General features: G+C 41.9%; 2 protein-coding genes across 2 annotated transcripts in view; one reads left to right on the top strand and one right to left on the bottom strand.

The window, feature by feature from the left end:
- zdhhc17 (zDHHC palmitoyltransferase 17) overlaps positions 1–3141 on the top strand; it is a 35369-nt gene extending 32228 nt beyond the window's left edge. Inside the window, exon 17 of the mRNA XM_084909796.1 lies at positions 252–3141. Coding sequence (XP_084765922.1) covers positions 252–390 — 139 coding nt within the window. The 3' untranslated portion in view covers positions 391–3141. The remainder of the gene's footprint in view (positions 1–251) is intronic.
- csrp2 (cysteine and glycine-rich protein 2) lies at positions 3099–14459 on the bottom strand. The gene is made up of 6 exons (XM_084909797.1): positions 14327–14459; positions 12703–12821; positions 10589–10757; positions 8402–8531; positions 6751–6844; positions 3099–3353 (listed from the first exon to the last, which is right to left on the bottom strand). The coding sequence occupies exons 2-6, from the start codon at positions 12812–12814 to the stop codon at positions 3277–3279; spliced, it is 582 nt and encodes a 193-aa protein (XP_084765923.1). The 5' UTR covers positions 12815–12821; positions 14327–14459; the 3' UTR covers positions 3099–3276.
- Between the last annotated feature and the right edge of the window lie 4601 nt (positions 14460–19060).

Below are 19060 nucleotides of genomic sequence, written 5' to 3'. Positions count from 1 at the left end.
TCGGAGGGTTGAATTTCTGATGTATAGATTTCTTTGGCCTGTATTTGTACACAGAGAAAGAATTAGGCTCTGTTTTTGTCTCAGTGTACTTAACACAGCAGTATAGCATTTTTATACGTGCAACGGTGCAGAGTGCAAAGACGTTTGAATAAATTAATGAATAAATAGAGGGCAGATAACAGGCTGCTCTATGTGTATGTATAGAATGCTTAAGCTTGCAGCATTAATTCCCCTCTCATGTCTCTCTGTAGTCACGGCTGCATCAGAAACCTCATAGATTTCTTTGAAATCCGCTGCTGCGGCCTGATCCGGCCCGTCACGGTGGACTGGACCACACAGTACACAATAGAATACGACCAGACGTCTGGCTCGGGCTACCAGCTGGTGTAGAGGAGGAGGAGTAAGAGGATGAAGAGGGAAGGGGAGTGTGAGCAGAGCGTGGATGGATAAATGGACGACCCTCACTCTCCACCCCTCCTCTGGCGAGCATATCTGAGTGATGGCGTTCTTGTGAGCACCTGCTTTTTGGACCATCTCTCCCTCACCGATCAAACAACAACAACAAAAAGAATCAGCCAGGACTAGCATGCTGTTACGGGGCAACACCACACCCACCCCCTCCCCCTGGCCTTCACCACCACCACCTTTACTACTATTACTACTACTATTACTCTACCTTTGCCGCTGACCAACTCTCTTCCTCTCTTCTCCTGAGCTCTTTGGACGGTGCGTTGCTGCCAGGCACAAATGACGAGGAGAGAGGAATTACAAAACTTAAAAGCTCTTCTATCCGGAGACTCGACACTGCAGAAAAAGTAGAGCCACGAAGAGGCGACGCTGTTCTTTCCCCGTCCCCCACTCGATATCTTATTTATGGTGTCCCTGTCCGTGTGCCCCGTACATGTCTGTTTCTGATTGGTTCGGGCGCTCTGCCGTTCCTGTCACAACTAACTGTGGTGAAAGATAAAAGAAAGTTGTTTTTTTTTAATATATACGTGTATATGAAAAAAAGCAAGAAATCGTTTTAAAGTATGATAGAAATAAGGGAATGTCTTTTAAGGTCTTGTTTTTTGTTTTTATTCTGCACCGTGATCTCCAGCGGAGCTGATGATTTGCCAACCAGTGCTGAACTTATCATAGGAGAGAGTTTGGTTAAAGGGAGCCGCTGCAGAAGTCCCACTTCTCACCTGCTCGAGTTAAAGCTGCTTTCCTCTCGAGACACAGGCTTAGTGCAAATAGGAGGGGTTTAACCCCAGAGTAGTTGCTGTGCAGTAAGAACGCAGGATTGGGAGCGCACGGAGAACGACTCCTTCAGCGGCGACCGCTCTAGAAACGTGACAGAAACGATCCTACAGACAATGTGATACTATGTGAGGTATATTTATTTTCAAGCTATTTATGGAGAAAGTAACTATGTTCTAGCACCATCATCTTTACATTTCAGATCAACTTAGCTGAGTAGGTTTTATGAGTTAAAAAAGTTAAAAGGCGTGCGTACGTGTAGCTGTAGAAGATGGAGGGCAGAGAAGTTTGCCTGCAAACCCCTGTAGGCGGCTACAGCAAGTGTATTTATTACCTGCAGAGTTTAAGAGAAGGCAGCGGGAGGACAGATGAGTTTACAAGGGTTTCATTCCGTGTTTTTCTTCAGAAGCTGTACAGTCTTATTTGTTTGTCGTGTCATTTGTCTGCCTACACTATTGCACTGATATATATTTTTTTTCAAGTTTGAATTTTTCTTTTTTTTTAAATTTTGGCCATTACTGAACAGAAGCAGAGCTTCACGCCGACGCTTCCATTGTTTACACAGAAGGAAAAGGACGGGCCGCCTCACATCGCTTTCTGTTCGGACCCCCGCACACGCAGCCTGCTCCACAGCAGCAGGAGGATGACCTGAGATGTCAAGAATGTGCATCTGTACATAAACATCATCTCCCTCTGCTTTTTCTTTTCATCAGTGTTAGCCCAACAGTGCTCCTGGACCTTTTTTTTCCTTTTCTCGCGTTTGGGGGATTTCTTCCAAACAAGCCGAAAGGAGAAACTCGAGTGACTATACTCCAAGTGTATGACTGTAGCTTTTAGTGATGTCCGTCACTGCTGTCTATAGGCGTTTTAACTCTTAAGAAGCTCCACTGCATGTATGATGCTTGGGACAGCCGGGCTGTCGCCGCCCCTGTCGTCGTCGTCTTCTTCATGGTGACAGCCAAGCGAGCCCTGTATCTGTATATAGTGAATGTTAAGTATTTGCAAGTACTTTTCTGCATTTTGTTCATTTGTCCTTTTTTAGGTTTCTTTCTCTCAAATCCAGTGTATTTAGTGAAAGTTGTCCTTCAGGTCGCCAGCTTTCCAGTGGGACCCTCCCTGTGCAAGCGTGTAATATATTTGAATGTTCCATTTTTTGTTTGTTTTATTTCTACCTTATATACCGCTGGGTTTGTTATTACCACTGGATGTACAAATTGTAAAGCAAAGACACTAGAGAACTAAGGCAGATGCCATTTTTGTTTTATTTTGGTTCTGTTTTTTAAAAGCTGAAATGTGATCATGCAATAGTTTTAAGGATAGAGGGAGGTTATATTATATAAAAGGCCTCCGAAACTTTTGAGCCTAGTGTTTGCATCATCAGAAGGGGACGGTTATGTCATCATTACACGTTTCAAGCCTCCATCTTTACTAACCACTGATGTCACTGCTGCCCTAAGAACATGACACACAGCAGCTTTGTTTTGTGTGCTTTAATGGTCAGAAGGCCCTGACCCAGCTGTACAATTCATATCAGTAACTAGCCTCTTGTGTTCTAATAATGCCTTTTAAGTGAACATAGATATATGCAGGCTAGTTTTGTTTTTTGTTTTTCTTTAGGGCAGTTCACCACGTCAGGCTCACACAGGACATGAATTCAAAGCCATCTCAGTCCTCACTAGTTCTTCCAGCAGCCTAAAAAGTCTCTTCTGTCTCCCCCCCTCCCCCGCCTCTCTCACCTTCACCATGTGGGATAGTAAAAGCAGAAAAAAAGAAAGCACATAATCATATCCAGTGCCTCTCTGCCCACCTCCAGACATCACTGTTACTCCGCTTCAGATGTAAACATATGGGCATGGTTCAGTTTTAATGGCTTTAATAATAAAATACAGTCAAATGTGACCCGTTGGTTTGTTCATGTTTTTTTTTTTTATTATTTGTATCAACAGCACCTTTTAAGCATCAAAGCATAGAGGATGAAATATGTTCATGTTGGGCAGAGGAATGTAGACGAGTGACTATGGTCCCACCGAGCCATCACTGAGCGTGAACCAGAGCACCGGCTCCTTGGCCATAACCGAACCCTTTGGGGCCAAAGTTCTTGGCATAACATGCTGTGGAGGGAAAGAAGAAACATCAACAAACCTCTCTACTTCTAATTGTCATTCTATTTGAAAGCTTCTTAAATCACTGCTACCAGTAAATTATTTATTGTTGTGTAAACCTGAAATGACACACAACACAAGCTAACAACACTGTGTCATGTTAGGTTGGAGCTGCTTTTCCTTGCACAACTTGATTCTTGGTGGCACAGGTTCAACAAAGTGCTGGAAACTTTTCTCCAAACGTTGATCCATATTGTTTCACAGCATCACACAGTTTGCTTGGTTGCACATCCAGGTTGTGAATCTCCCATTGCACTACATCTCAGAGGTGCTCTACTGGATTGAGATCTAGTGACTGTCAAGGCTGTTACATGCAATGAAATTGTCATATTCAAGAAACTATTTTGAGATGGTGTGTCATCCTGCTGGAAGCAGCCATCAGAAGTACACTGTATTCACATAGGCAGGGTCGCGGTGAACAAAGCTCATTTGATACTAATGTGCCAAGAAAATCCAAACTATTACCCCACTATGACCAGCATGAAGCGGGGATAAAAAGCACGCTGGATCCATGTTTTCATGGTGCTTATGCCAAGCGCAGAGCCTACTGTGCAGAAATCAAGATTATCAGACCAGGGAATGTTTTTCCACGCTTCCGTTGCTCAATTTTGGTGAGCTCATGACAACTGTAGCCTCATCTCCAAATGTTGTGTCTGTTCATCTGGACGTAGCGTTTTCAGTGGGAGAAACGTTTAGTCACTAATCCAGGTGACTTCTTCAGTCTCAGCTGACTGCAGGTTTCCAATCTTATAAACAGTACATTTCCATAATGACTGAAACCAGCACAACTGAAGGAACAAACAGCTGGGAGGTCAGTTCCTTCATCATGATTATGCAAATTCTGCAGTCAGCTGAGACTGAAGAAGTCACCTGGATTAGTGACTAAACGTTTCTCCCACTGAAAACGCTACGTCCAGATGAACAGAATCAACTTTTGGAGATTTACTTACCTGGATGACTGAGAATGCATCAAGACGAAACTGTAGCCTTAGATTCCTGTTGTCAGCTGACAGGAGTGGTACATGATGCTTCTGCCTACCTTGGCTGTAATGAGTTGTTATTTGAGTTGCTGTTGCCTTCCTATCAGCTTAAAGCAGTCGGGCTATTCTCTTCTTTTTGGACCCTTCTCTGATGAACTCTAGAGATGGCTGTGTGGGGAAAATCCAAGCAGATCAGCAGTTTCTGAAATGCTCAGACCAGCCTGTCTGGCACCAACAACAATGCAACGTTCAAACTCACTTAAAATCACCTTTCTTCACCATTCGCTTGGTCCATAAACCAACCAATAACATGAACCAACAGGACCTCTGTAGGTGGATTTAACCATTAACACAACTGTGTCAAGATGTCTGCTGTGAAAGCAGTTTGTTTTCCTGTCGCTTGCACTTACAGTTTTGACCTCTATGACCCAGTGACTGAGCAGATCTAATCACTGCAACAGAAACCTCCTGTGTGTACGTGTTTCCAGTCCTTTCAGTAGCAGCAGCGCCTGCTTTCCCAGCTTTAGCTGTTTATTTAACATGCACGTGTTAAGGTTCAATACCCCCGCTCTTTGGATTGTGGTAAAACAAAGATCTGCAGAATTTCCATTCTCTGTGTAGCATTCCTAGATTTCATTCAATAAACCGCAGCGTTTCCTTGAGCTCTGTCTGCAAACATCGGATCTGCTGTCCACATCTGTCTTTGAAACACTCAGGCGGGGCACCGTAACAACATCCAGATGTTGCTGAAACAGAGAGCGGACATGTCTGTTAGAGGACAGCGAGCTGTCAGATTGATTGATAGCGGCAGCAGAGCTGAGGGTGTTTGTCTTTAGAGCCGAGTTGCAACATTCCTGCCCATCAGTGCACGGTTTCCTTGTGACGTACAGCAAACAAGATCTGCTGACAGTTGTGTTTACGACTGTTTCTGCCGGTGTGTATCACTCTTCTGTTCAAGAAAAGCATCCCATTGTGCTGAGAGGAGAGAGAGAGAGCTTGTTGTGGAGGTCAAATTGGTGAGGCTCTGTTAATATGACAGAGCCAAACCTACAGAAAACATACGACACAACACCAGCTACAGCAAGTTTCACTTCAGAAAGTCCATCCCATTTGACTTTTTGCTGATATGGTCACATTCACTGGCACAGGAGCAGAGAATAATTTGCATAATGCCGTTACTGATCTAATAAACAATTAGCTGACTTTGTGTTTGTGAGTAACAAGTTAACCGTTCTGTCTCTTTTATGTGAAGGCATCATCCCTTGTGCAAGTCACAAGACTAACAGGACACACAGCACAATCTTAAAAGTGAGCAGCTTTAAATGTTCCCCTGGCTCAGTCCTGTGACTGATGTATGTAAATGCAATGGCATTAGCATGCTGACAATGAACATGCTAACATACTAGCATGCTAAAAAGCTTTTAACCAAATGTACATCAGAGACAGATGGAATGTTATCTGCTTTGCAGGTATTTGGTCACAAGCTGTACTGTTTCAATAATGCTGATGGCAGCAGAAAGTTAAAGGAACACACACATTTACCCCAAAGAGGCTCTGAAACCCTGTACCAAATGTCATTGCAATCCAATACCACTTGTCAGTCTTCCTGGTTAGATATTTGAGCACATGGGGAGTCCAAACAAACCTGACTCCAGTTTCTGCATTAAAGCAAATCTACCACAATCATTTCCAACTCCATATTTTTATTGTTATTCCTGGACTTTACTCAAGTTTACTCTGTGTCATTTACTTAACACAGAGCCTTGGTGCAGCTGTGTGGAAAATAAAAACAGTTTTAGTTCTCCTCCTTTTGGATTACAAGGAGGTCCTTTTAAGCAAACTTTAATCTGACCGGTTCCCCCACACAAACAGGTTTGAACAGCAGTGTTCTCCAACATACATTTTCAATCTGACTTTCGAGCCATGAAGTGAGGTATGCCACACATTTCCTCCTCTCACCCCAACTGGTCGTGGCAGATGGCCCCGCCCCTCCCTGAGCCTGGTTCTGCTGGAGGTTTCTTCCTGTTAAAAGGTCGTTTTTCCTTCCCACTGTTGCCAAGCGCTTGTTCATAGAGGGTCGTCTGGGCAACTGAACTGAATTACTGAATTAAAACTGAACTCAGTTAAAATTGAATTGAATATTATTCATTAACTCATTAATGGAGTGTCGATCTATCCAGTGGGAAAATGCGCTGGTGCTGGGATTGCTTTGTAGAAGCTGTAAGTAATCTCTCTTAATTCCTGGGTGGAGTTATTATGGTAGCGGAGACGTTTCTGGAAACCTTTTCAGGAAATCTAAATTGTGTCTGAAGCACTCTGTTGTAATGCTGGAATGAAGCATTGCAAATTATTTAGATTTATCTCACCTTTGCAGTAGATTTCTCCATCTTTCTCAGTCTGGGTGGTCGACTCCAGGCTCTTGCCACATTTTGCACAGCGGAAACAGTTCTTATGCCATGGCTGCAACGAAATGCAGGAAGATTTGATCTCATTTGATCAGCTATTATGCTTTTATGCCACATCTAGATTAAACTGCAAGGCTCGTACAATGTCAGGTCAATTCTATAACAGCTGATACCTGCACAGGCTTCTTGGATGATGTATCATCAGTGCTTTTATTAAATCCAATTAAAGCAACTTGGCTTTCCCACGGCCTGGGGCGTTTTCATTACACAGAAAATTACAGGTTATGTCTTAGCCAATGAGAAGAGCCTCTCCTCCCATTAGGAAACACATTAACAGCTCTGATAACGTCACCAGCTGTTACACAGCTCATGCATGAAGCCACAAGTGATCACTGACAGGAAATGATCCACTCCTCCCACTTTGAGAGGCAACAGAAATCCAGCACACAAATCGTTTGTCCTCCATGGACAGCTTTTCATATGAGCAACTGCTCTGAGAGTTATTGATTTCTGAAAACATCCTGCCGATACGTCCCTAGACGTAAATCAGAGCACTGACAATAGCAGGCTTAGTCCGATTAACACCAGCTGTCCGGAAGCTCCCATCCAGACTCTGTGGAACGGCTTCAATCAGAAAAACAGCATTTGCATTCTCTCATTAGGAGAAACCGCAGCAAACCTCCAGCGTGTGGTTCAGCACAGGCAAGACCATGTGTGTTCAATCCAGTCAACCCAGTCTCACCCCTGTGGTTTGCAGACTGTGATCCAGTGGAGTTCAAGGACCTCATTTGTGCTGGGACTGTTCACGCTAAAGCTGTGTTTGATGAGAGTTGTGTAGCGCTGAGTGGAGTCTGCACACTAGAAAAGTGTTTTCTGAATAACATTAAATCACACTGCAGATTGCCATCGATCGAACTGATTTAAAGGTGTCTATAGTTAACAGAACAAAAACAGCACAAAGGTGCAGTTGTGTGTTCTTAAAGCAAGTCCACATTAACGTAATAATAAATTCATAACATTTTGTGCCAAGGGTAATAATTTTTGAAACTTGGCTGAACTAGTGAAAGTTAAATAGCTGACTTGGACAATGTCTTGAGCAGATGCCTCAATTCAAAGTTCATATTGGATTCATATTCAGAGATGCATCTTTCTCATTTAAAGGGCACCTAATATGCTGATTTCACTCTCTGATTGGCTGCCTATCACAAACCAGAGTTTAGTGCCTGACACGACCATATCCAATGTCAGCTGAAGCCGAAGCTTTTGATTCACTGGATTGCTTGTGACTTCAGTATTGTGAACCTTGAGCAACCAACTATAAATGACGCACAGTAACACGTCCCTGCTGTTATGTTTATTATGTCCAAGACTGGATTGATCAGCATTCAGTGATGTACCAGCTCATGGGGGTCACGATCCATCAAACCACACAAAACTTTAGTTCTCGTCACAACTGAGAACGACAAACGTGTCCTTGACATGAAGCATTTGTGTGATTTTGGTGAAGCTCTACAAAGTGGACACCGTGTGCCAGTTTCACTAAAGCCTGAAAAGCAGAGAGAGTGAAGATCTGTGGTGTGATCTTTAAACATACTTCAGGTAAAACTCTCACCTTGCCTGCCCCCATGATCTTCTCGGCTGCGTAAACCGAGTCTCCACACCGGGCGCATTTCTCCGAACCGCCAAACTTCTGAGCAAATTTGGATGGGTTGGGGTTGGTCGTGGGTCTGTGAGTCTGGGTCCTTGGGTGGGAAAGGGCAAATAAATATACGACAAATTATTTCAGAGGAAAAGTTAATTTATCGTTCACATATTCAACTCTCATTTTAGTCAGTCTGACATTGGCCTGTAAATTCAAAGATTTCAGAGTCATAAAATCAACATATCAGACTATTTGTGGTGCTAGTATTGAACAAAGTAGGATCCAAAACATTAAGATCCCGAAAAAAACCTGACTACTCTGCTGTCTGTTCTCTGCCAATGGTGGGAAAATGAGCAGGGCACCATGGGGCCCGGAGCAATGCTTATCGAAGGGTGACTGCCAGCCTCAGTGGCCCCTGAATGAAGGTCTTTGTGATGGAGGATACAGCAGGGTGAGCGAGATCCTTCTGGTTACATAATAACTCTTTCATAATCGAATCACCTGACGTCTGAGGCAGGGTAATAATTATGCAGTGTAACAAAACCTCGGATGCAATTTTGCCTTAGGAGTGTCCAGAAAATATACCCAACCCATTCCCGGGCTACAGGCTGGAAGCTTGATGGAAAGCAACGATCCTGTTCGGTTAGATGATGTTTTTCACTCTTAGATCTTTACTTTGAATTTCAGACTTGCCTCATCTTGTTCTCTGGGTCCCTTTTAAAATGACACCATTTCCAAGATTCATATCTGCAGACTTCATGGCAGATGAATCAGATCTTATCAGACCTCAAAGGACAAACATGTTTCTCATGTAAAGGAATGGATTTAAACCCACTGTTACAATGTACTGTGTTGTGAGTTACTGTACATGCAAACTGTACTAACATTATAACCCAAAAAGGTTAGTGCATGGCATTTTACTGTAGCTAATGGTCAACAGTGAGAAGCCTGTATCCTCTTCAAAGACAGGTCCCAGTGTCCTATCTCACAGTTTTAAAGCAACCCAGCTCTGCACCAAAACCTGTTGAATCAAATGATTATTATTGGAGGTAAACACTGGTTATAGAATCTATTTCCAGAAATTCTCATTTTTAAAGACAATATTCACATTAGTGTAAAAACAAAAATATGTTTCCATACTCTTTTTTTGTCTCTTTATCCAGATCCAAATTCTATACTACTCCTTCCATACTGTGTAGGAATCTTGTGGATCTACATCTGGGAATTGACTTAGCCAAGCTGGATTTGATAAAGAAGTGGAGTTTTGCCAATATTCCTGTAAGGTTCCTTTCCTCTCTCAAAGCGCTGTGGTTCTTGCAGAAAAGGGCCGGGACTGTGAAGAGCAGAGGCTTGTTCATGGTTATGAAATCTTTACTCTGAACGACACTACTCGGGCAAGCTGATCTGTATGCAAACATACAGATTGTCTTGTTATTGCCATTTGTACGCATTTAAATTGCATCTGGTGATATTTTCAAATCAGGCAAAGATTCATTTTACAGGACAGCGCTCACCTACATAGCTACATAATAACCTCTATTTCTGGTTTTTGTGTGAAGTAGTTTGTGTATTTGGGATCAGCTTCAACCTCAGTTCCATAAGTACGTGCTGACAATGGCACTGTGACAGTCAGCAGCCACAGCTTATAAAGATCATTACAAATAATGCAACACTAAACAGTGGCCTCGACAACCACACCGCAGCATTACATCTGTGTAATTATAACTGATGAATGATGCTTTGTTAAGATATTATAGTTTCATAGTCACTGGCAACACTGTTGGGAATTTACACAAAGTTAACACTTTTTAAACTCCCACAGAAACAATAAACATCACCAGAACTCAGACGAGAGCCAGTATACAGCAAAGTTACATCACTGCATACAGTAGTGATGTCATGAAATACCATGTGGACATGTTAACTGAAATAACCATTGTGATCACAGTTAGTCAGAGTTACGCTTTAATCATTATGTAAAGGGAGTGTTTCCTTCTGACTGTTGCCAAAGTGCTTGCTCATAGGGGTCATTTGATTGTTGGGTTTTTCTCTGTATGGATTATTGTAGGGTCTACCTTACAATATAAAGCACCTTGAGGTGACTGTTGCTGTGATTTGGCACTCTACGAATGAAACATTCATTGAAGTCCAGCTTACTCTTCAGGCTTGATTCCCAGCCGTTCTCCCCGATCCATGTTGAGTGTTCCTGCTCCCTGTCCATAGCCATAGCCTTTAGGACCGTATTTTTTCCCATAGCACGATTTGCAGTAGATCTCCTGGTCATGACTGGCCAGAGTGGTGCTGTCCAAACCCTTCCTGCAGACCACTGTGGACACACACACAGCAGCAGTTATGTGAGAGGAAAGGTCTTCTAAAATTCTTTTCACTTGGTTACATTTACATGTATTTACTGCCTAAATGTAGCACATGACATGTCTGAAATACTATAAAGATTTTAAGTACTAGATGAAATTCTAATATTTATTATTAGACTCCTTTAGAGTAGCACAGATCCATCCATATTCAATCTTTTACTGGGTTTTAGTGCAGCCCCTCAGTTCCTCCTCCTTGTTTCTTTCCCTTTACAGTCATTCTTCCCTTAAAGTCAGTGTTCTAAAAACTGCGTCCCTCTCACAAGCAGCACACAAAGTGCAGGTGAGCTGTGTGTCTGTGGTCACCTATTATGCTAACTTCTAACTCTGTATTCTTTGGGATTTCCTAAATTAGCCATGCAGGGCTCAAATTCATTTTTTGAGTACTCCACCCAGTGTCTGAAACATGGCCCTCCAGCTCCCCTCGTAACTAACTTTGTTCTGAATGGCTAAATTGACATAATGTACCTGGAAGGGTAATTTACAGTGTCAGCTGAAAGCAGTCCACTTTCTGTCAACAATAACTGTGGGAATGAAAAGAGCTGAAGATTGTTTGTAGTTTCTGTTTTATCCTCCCGTGTAACTTTAATGACCAGTTTTGACACCTCAGTATACATCAATAGACGCGGCTTGACGAACATTAGAATATCTCTCCCACTGAAAACGCTACATCCAGATGAACAATATGACAGAAACAAGGGTTACTCCTAGTAGGTGTCCAAGGGGGGAAAGTAAAATATCTGATAGCCACAAAGGTCTGTAGAGCCAGTTCAAGAATGTGAACCAGCTGCTAAGAATGAGAGGTTCAAAGACCTCTGGCATTTAAAGTTCACATCTACAATAATCAACAAAACAAGAACAGATTCTTCAAATTCCAGTGTTTTCTCTTATAACTTTAACACCATTTTGATTGCAACTGCAGGTATTTAAATAACATAAAGTAAGAGGTTAAAGAAAATCAATTCCAGCTTGAGTCTGGCTGTATACCAAAGGTGTTGGAAAAATTGATAGCATCTTGGCAGGTTTGTCTTAGCAGAGAAAGCAGCGTCTGTAAAAACAAAGGCTCCACGGGTGCTTTAGGCTGCACGCTTGTGCCCACGCTGGCTGCTGGGATTAGCTGAATTCTTTACACAATGGCCTTCGCTACGGGACTGTCTGAATCTGGTTTCAGATTTCACACAACTGGCAGGAAAAATGTCTCCATTCACGTCTGCACGTCTCCCAGCCAACACTGTCAAAACAAGACTTGCATGTCCCATTGAATGGCACCTAAATCCTGACTTGCCCTCCTCAGTTTGTGATGCACTTTTAGTTTTTTTGACAGTACTTCTTCTTTGCTTCAACTACATGTACACTAGTATTCCCACTGTGTTGCCACAGGCACTGACTGTGAATAAATAGGTGAGACAAAGACACAGATAGTGTACACAGAGTCATATGAGGCTGTGTGACTTCTCTGTCAGCATAAAGCTATCTTTCTTAAAACTCAGTGAATGTCAGAAAACAGAGAATTTGGACAAAAAAGGAACAGCAAGTGCCCTTGCTCATCACCTCCTGGGTCAGACAAAGCTGTCTTTGTAATAGAGCTGCTCAAAAAGAAGAAACCCATCTTTTGTGGCTCACACTGTTTTGCTCTTTTCTTGACAGCAGCTCTATGGAGAAATATCCTGATGTCTTCGCGAGGTCTTCACTGGAACATTTTCACTGACATTTTGAGGTTGGTTTGGGGTGAGGGTTAGTGAGCGAAATGTCAGAGCAAGCTTTCTTAGGTGACCCGAGGAGGCGAAACAGAGTTCAAGCACCGTCCTGCTTCGGCGGGGTCTACGCTGATGACAGGAACGTTGCTCAATCTTATTCCAGATAAAGTTATATTTGCATTTTGATGCAACATGTACTTACTGCAGAGAAAACAGCATTTATGGAAGCTCTTGCCATCACACTGCACTTCCTCCGCGTGGTAAACCGTCCCGTGGCATGCTGCACACTTGTTGCCTCCGCCCCAGTTTGGCATGGTGTTTCTGACAAGAGACACAGAGATGATGAGAAAAGTTAAACATCTCGTCTGTTCCTCCTCTGAACTTCCAAACACGAGTGAGTAAAAAAAAAAAGGACAGCTGTGTTTTCTGTCATATTAAAGCACTGCAGGATTTATATCACAATAGCAATGATTTAACTGAAAATTACAGCTACAGGCCACAACGTCTATCCCAACTGCATAAACAAAGTCAGCCTTGACAAAAGGGCAGACTAATACCCAGAGGAATGCTTGCGGGCGCCATGCCTCAGAGCTTTTGTTTCCTGATGAGCTGTGGCTGAAGGATGCAAACATCAACTGCACAGAAGAAGTGAGAAATAAACAGTGTCTTGTCACACCATGCGTCTCCCTAACGTTTGTCCATTTGCCTGTAATTACAGATTAAATCCCACTAAATACAAATGCAACATTTTAAGTTTTCCCTCACATGTCAGCACAAAACAAACCTGCTATGATATCATAGTTTGGAAATTAAACTTGAAAATGGCTGTGATTGTTCATTACACTCGAGACTATTAATCTTTTCTGTCACAGGTCTCCTCCCTGTTGGATTAGAGACTGCAGCACAGGCCCCCAGCATGAGAAGGGATCAAAGCCCACTAATGCTATACTTCAGCAGCTGATGAGAAAGTCGGTGTGGAAGTGCACAGGCCAACAAGTCTGCTGGTACTGGCTGTGGAAGTGTATTCCAGTCTATCTGAGAAAGAGTCTGAGCTTTGAGATCATGGCTGGACACGAAATCTTCCAGTGAAGCAAGACTAATGAAGCTGCATGGAGCTCCTCAAGAAAGATTCACTGAACCCTTTTCAAGAGAGGAAATCTGAAACTTATTATAAAATAAGAAATTAAGTGTTTTTTTCCTGCCATTTCTCGCATAGACTACAGACTGCATTGGGACAATTGAAACAATAAGGCGACTCCATAACATATCAGTGAATGGTAATGACCTTATTTTATATTATTCTGGAATATGAACATATTGAAAAAAGACAGGAGTTAAATTCTTATTCTGTCAGCCACGAGCTGTAACTTTTTTGTTTTCATTTTTACAGTGAATTTATATTATTAATAATATTGTCACCCTTACAAAAAAGCTGCAGTTAAAGTTAAAGTTGATATCACAAAGATGCATTTGTCTGCTGGCTTTGCCCTTTAGGCACAGTTTGACCAGTTTGTGCGATACTTGATTATAACTGGCTAATGAACAGCTGAACACCGAGCAAAGAGTTTTGTATTAACGTTAGCTCACTGCTGTTTTCTGACATTGAACCTCGTTTCTTAAGTATATCTAAGTTATCAGTGAAACGCACAAAACAGTCTGCGCAAAAGTTGCCCGATAACTAGTCTACAAACATTTTGCACCAAAGACCAACAAGATTAATTCAATAAATTCTGTAATTCAAAAGTAATCTTTTTAATCTTATCTTGTCACTGGAACAGTGATTAATTCACACCGCGAACCCAAATCGGTTAAACAAAAAAAATTACCTTAAAATATTTTTTAAAAAGAAGAAAAAACAGCCAATATCCAAAACTGGTTGAGCTCCACCTCAGAGTCTGAACGGTATATCCAGAAACCTCTGTGGTACCTCCAGCACACACACACCGTACTGCCACACAACGCTCTGCTCCGCACATTTACAGAGAGAGGAGGGGTTTCACCCAGGGGCGTGAACTCAGCACTGCTGCTTTCCCGTGCGGTCGGAAGAGTAACGATTTATGTTGACACTGAAGGTAGACTGATTAAAACAAACAAACAAACAAAACGTGGGTTCAGTGACAGCCTTACTGATCATAAAGTGCTTATGAAGCAATGCGACATATCAGTTAAGACCACAAGCCAGCTGATAATAGTTTCCCTTCGAGTAACCAAGTTGGAAGATGTTGTGAACAGTGTTTGATTTGTCTTTTGTGTGGGATAATTATGGTGGCAGTAGTACTGTATAATGATGGTGGATTATTCCTATAACAAAACCCCAAAAGACTTATTGTTTTATTTTATGTCATGTCACGTACCAGTGGCTCGGATTTCAAATATAGAATTATTGTCTTATCCATTTATACTGGATCATGTGGTTGAATATATTACTACAGAGAGCATGCACAACCAGCAGCTGTGTGCCAGAGTGCAGTCTGTCTTAAAACTCATGGATTTGTGCAGGAAAAAGGAAGCTGGTCTTCCTGTTAGGATTACAGGAAAGGAGACAGAGGCAATAGACTTTAATACAATAGACAACATTATATCTTTGCATTTGCGCATGCATCCATTTACAGGGAAATCATTTGCAGTATCCCAGAAAATTTGTCAGGGCTTAAATCACCACTGCTGTAAAATTTGCTGTAATCTTGCACCCTGCTGGACACAGAATGTAAAAACCACTACCAGAAAATTGTTGTTATTGTTTTTGTTTTGTATCACTCAGGCAAGATAAAGAAAGAAATCAGTTATATCAGACACTACAGCTCTAGAGACAATGGCAGTGATGCGGCACTCACCAGTACAACACTCTTCAATGACTACATCATAAACCTCAAACATAAAGGACCGACGATTCTTATAAATAGATACCAAAACTATATATGAAAGCTAAAACTGATGCAAAGCCGTATTCTAAGTGAAAGATTGACTTCAGCACAGTTCAATAAGACGCACAACAGTAATTAATTAAAAAGTCAAATCACAGAAAGAATCGCTCTTGAAATGAGTGGACTTGAATTATGCCCTTCAAAGAGGACCTGTTATCGTTTCCTGTTCTGTATTTTTTTTTCTCATCCTAATACAGTGGCTTTGCATGACTCCGTTCAAAATAATCCTCATTTATCTTGATGCAGTCTTATCTGCCATTTTAGCTCCCTTCCCATTCCCTTATAGCATCCTTGTGATTGGCTGCCTCATGCAAACTGAAGTTTTGAAATGCAGGTAAGAGGGACGGCTGTGCTCACAACCAGCATCTGAAACAAAGCAAGGAGGGGGATCTGGAATTTTTTATAGCGTGTTATAAATTAAGTGCGTACTGGGACACCTGAAAACAGAAATCAGCTATAATTATAAAGTTGCTATTTTTACAGTTCATTTATGTTCCAAGTTATACTGTCGATTGTGTGAAAATAAAAAGGTATATTCAAAGCTACAGTTTAAACACAAAAATACATTTTACTGCTGATGTTGCCCTTTAGGCACCGAGTAGTTTTTGTGAAACTTGGTTACAACTGGCTAACAAACAGCTGAGCACTGAGCAAAGTGAAGAGTTTGACATGAATGTTAGCTAACCGCTATTCTGTGACATTTCCCTGTGTCGTTAATGAAACATCACTACTACAACAGTAAAGAGAACATTCTGGTAGAGCCTGCAGATAAGGTAAATGCAGAAAAGCTTACAAACCAACGAGATAAATTCCAGCTTGATTGCTTCCAGCTATACCTTACCATTAGCCCACCACAAACTTGCTACAAATAAAAAAAACAAAAAAAAAAAACAACCTCCATTAAAATTTAAAGTAAATGGGAAAAACTGTTGTATCTCATTAAAAAGGCATTTCTGAAAGCTGGACAGAACTACTCGGGGCATGCTGTAATAACTAAATGAATTTTCAGAAAGTATTCAGGAATCTCAAGCTTTAGCTATAAGGTCAGGGTACCTTGCTCCACTATAAGAAACATTCTGGGTAAAAATAAAATTAGTTAGAAAGAGGAAGGCTGGAACTATGAGTAACCAAAGGAACTAACACGATGTGCTCCCCGAGGCTTCTGGGACAATTTTCGATGATTGCATATAGTGATAGGAGAAAAATCAAGACCCAGAATATACACAAAAGAAAGAAATGCATTGATATTATAGACTATATGTCACGGTTTGCCAGGGCAAGCCGTGTGGAATATTTAGGACAAAGGAAAAAACAAACAACAAAGGCACTGGGAACATGAAACTGGAACCTAAACTGGATAAAACTAACAAAACAAACCATGAAACGAAGATGCAGGGAGGTCCGAGGAAATACACATGGAGAGATGCAGGGAGACCGAGGGGAAACAACACAGACGAACCAGCAACTACTAAGACAGAAGACACAACTTAAATACACTCAGAGAACACAGGGAGATTACACACAGGTGGGGGACACAGCTGGGAGTGATTAACGTGACGAGACTAGGGAGGCAAACTGAAAACACTCACATAAGACGCAGACCTTCACAATAAAACAGGAACTATGCATGAAAGGACACAAACTCAGAAACGCGGACTAAATACAAGAATACACGGCAGAACAGAGTAAACACTAAACAGAGGAAGAACAGAAAACACCAAACGCTGGGTCAAAAGGACCCAGGATCATGACACTATATTGTTAAAAAACAACAACAACAAACTTAGTGAACTGGAGGAAAGTGTACATGAAGTATGAATGATGTAAACACCTGATGTAAAACTACAAAAAGTAGCAACGTTAGTTTAAAAAAAATGAATTCAATAAAGAGCTCTCTGTTGTTTTGTGACAGTTTTAGGAATGTGGCAGCACACCTGGGTTTAATAAGCCTCGTGTTCAGAAAGAATTTCTAAAAGCAGAAACTAAGGCGCAATAATAAAGAACAGATTTAGGCAGGTAAAGCTGCTGCTAATATGGTCACAAGTATTTGAGAGGAGAAAAGCCATGCCCTCATAAACGGAAATGAAATGTGTTTTTCACAGCATTAAATGTTGAGCATTCAGAGAAGAAACAGAGAAACTTGCCTAACCCTAACCCCCTAACCCTCTCTAGAGTGGAGTGGAAAAAACAAATAACTGGTCATTAAGCTTAAGCTGGACAAGTACTTTAAAGTCAATACTATAGTAATGTATTACTACACTTTTTTGGTGGCTATACTTCCAGAGACAGAATAAAACAGGTTCAGGAATAAAACTATATGTTTCTGATTTTAAGAAAAATGCAAGAGTTAAATCCATAAATATAAATCAATAAAAACCAATGCTGATGTTACTGTGTAGCAATTTCCTGTTAAAAATGTTCAAGAAGCATTAAACTGTTTGGCGGTTTCATCTTTTAATATTTAATGTGCTCATGTACTGTGAATGGAACCTGGCATTAAGATGGGATCCAGGGGGTATATTCTTGTTAGATTTTGCCCCCTGATAGCATCCAGACAAAGAGCAATTCAGACGACCTCTTTGAAAAAGAAAAAAAGAAATCAAGGGTCCAGTGTCCCTGCCTGGGCCCCACCCTGAAGCCAGCCTGGGGAGCGAGCTTGAGTGCCCCAACCTGGCAACATGGGCCTGCCTTTGTTTGGGTCCACCACCCGCAGGAGGTGGTGAAGTGGTTGGCTGCAATGTGTGTCAGGTAGCACTTAAGGAGGCCCTGGCGGTGGACAGAGCAGGTATGCTTGTATCATCTTGCTGCCTGTATGTTGTTTTTTCCCAGTAGACAAGAACGTTGCTTCCTTGTACCTTCACATTGTGGATTGAGTCCTGATGTTGTTTACACATATGTGCCAAATGACAGTTCAGGGTGCCCAGCCTTCTTGGAGTTACTGGGTGCAGTGCTGTGGGGGTACCTCACCTCGGAGACTTCTAAGCTCACAAGAAGAAATAAAGTAAGAATAGGAGGGGTGTGGGAGATTACCCAACTAGTCTACGTGTATTTTTTTGACTATGTTCTGTGGGGGATCCTGCGAGAAGTTCTCAGATGATCTGAGAGGATGTCAGATGATCAGCCATCAGAAGATGGGTACACTGTACTTTAGGGAGATGGTCAGCAAGAGGAATCCCAGGAATCCTGGGCCATCTGACCTCAGGAATTCGCATGATAAGGTGGGGCCAGGTTTCACAATGAACACACCCGAAACTCTGGCTGATTGGGACCCACACCCAGTTTCACACCTTGGCTCAGGCGATTAGAAGATCATCAGGGGGTCCTTTTGTCCCTCTGTGGGGGGATACTCCCACTAGGTTTATATCTGGGACTCTCCACCATTTGACCTTAGAACTGAAGAAGCTTCTCGGATGAGAGGTGAAACGTCTTCAAGTAAACTTAAAGAAGTCCAGACGCTTTTCTTTGCAAGCTCCTTTGACTACGAGGACCTGGATGACTGAGAACCTTCACAGACATAGTACTCAGGTAGGTTTTGGTCTTTAAGTAATGCTCATTTAGTACCAAGGGGCATAAAGTGTAAAAAAAAAAAATCCCCCTAACCATCCCACCACCAGCAACTCGAACCGTTGACAAAAG

This window comes from Perissodus microlepis, chromosome 17, assembly GCF_051167445.1.
Source record: "Perissodus microlepis isolate ML-2025 ecotype Zambia chromosome 17, ASM5116744v1, whole genome shotgun sequence".
NCBI lineage: Eukaryota > Metazoa > Chordata > Actinopteri > Cichliformes > Cichlidae > Perissodus > Perissodus microlepis.
This window is presented reverse-complemented; position numbering and strand designations above follow the sequence as displayed.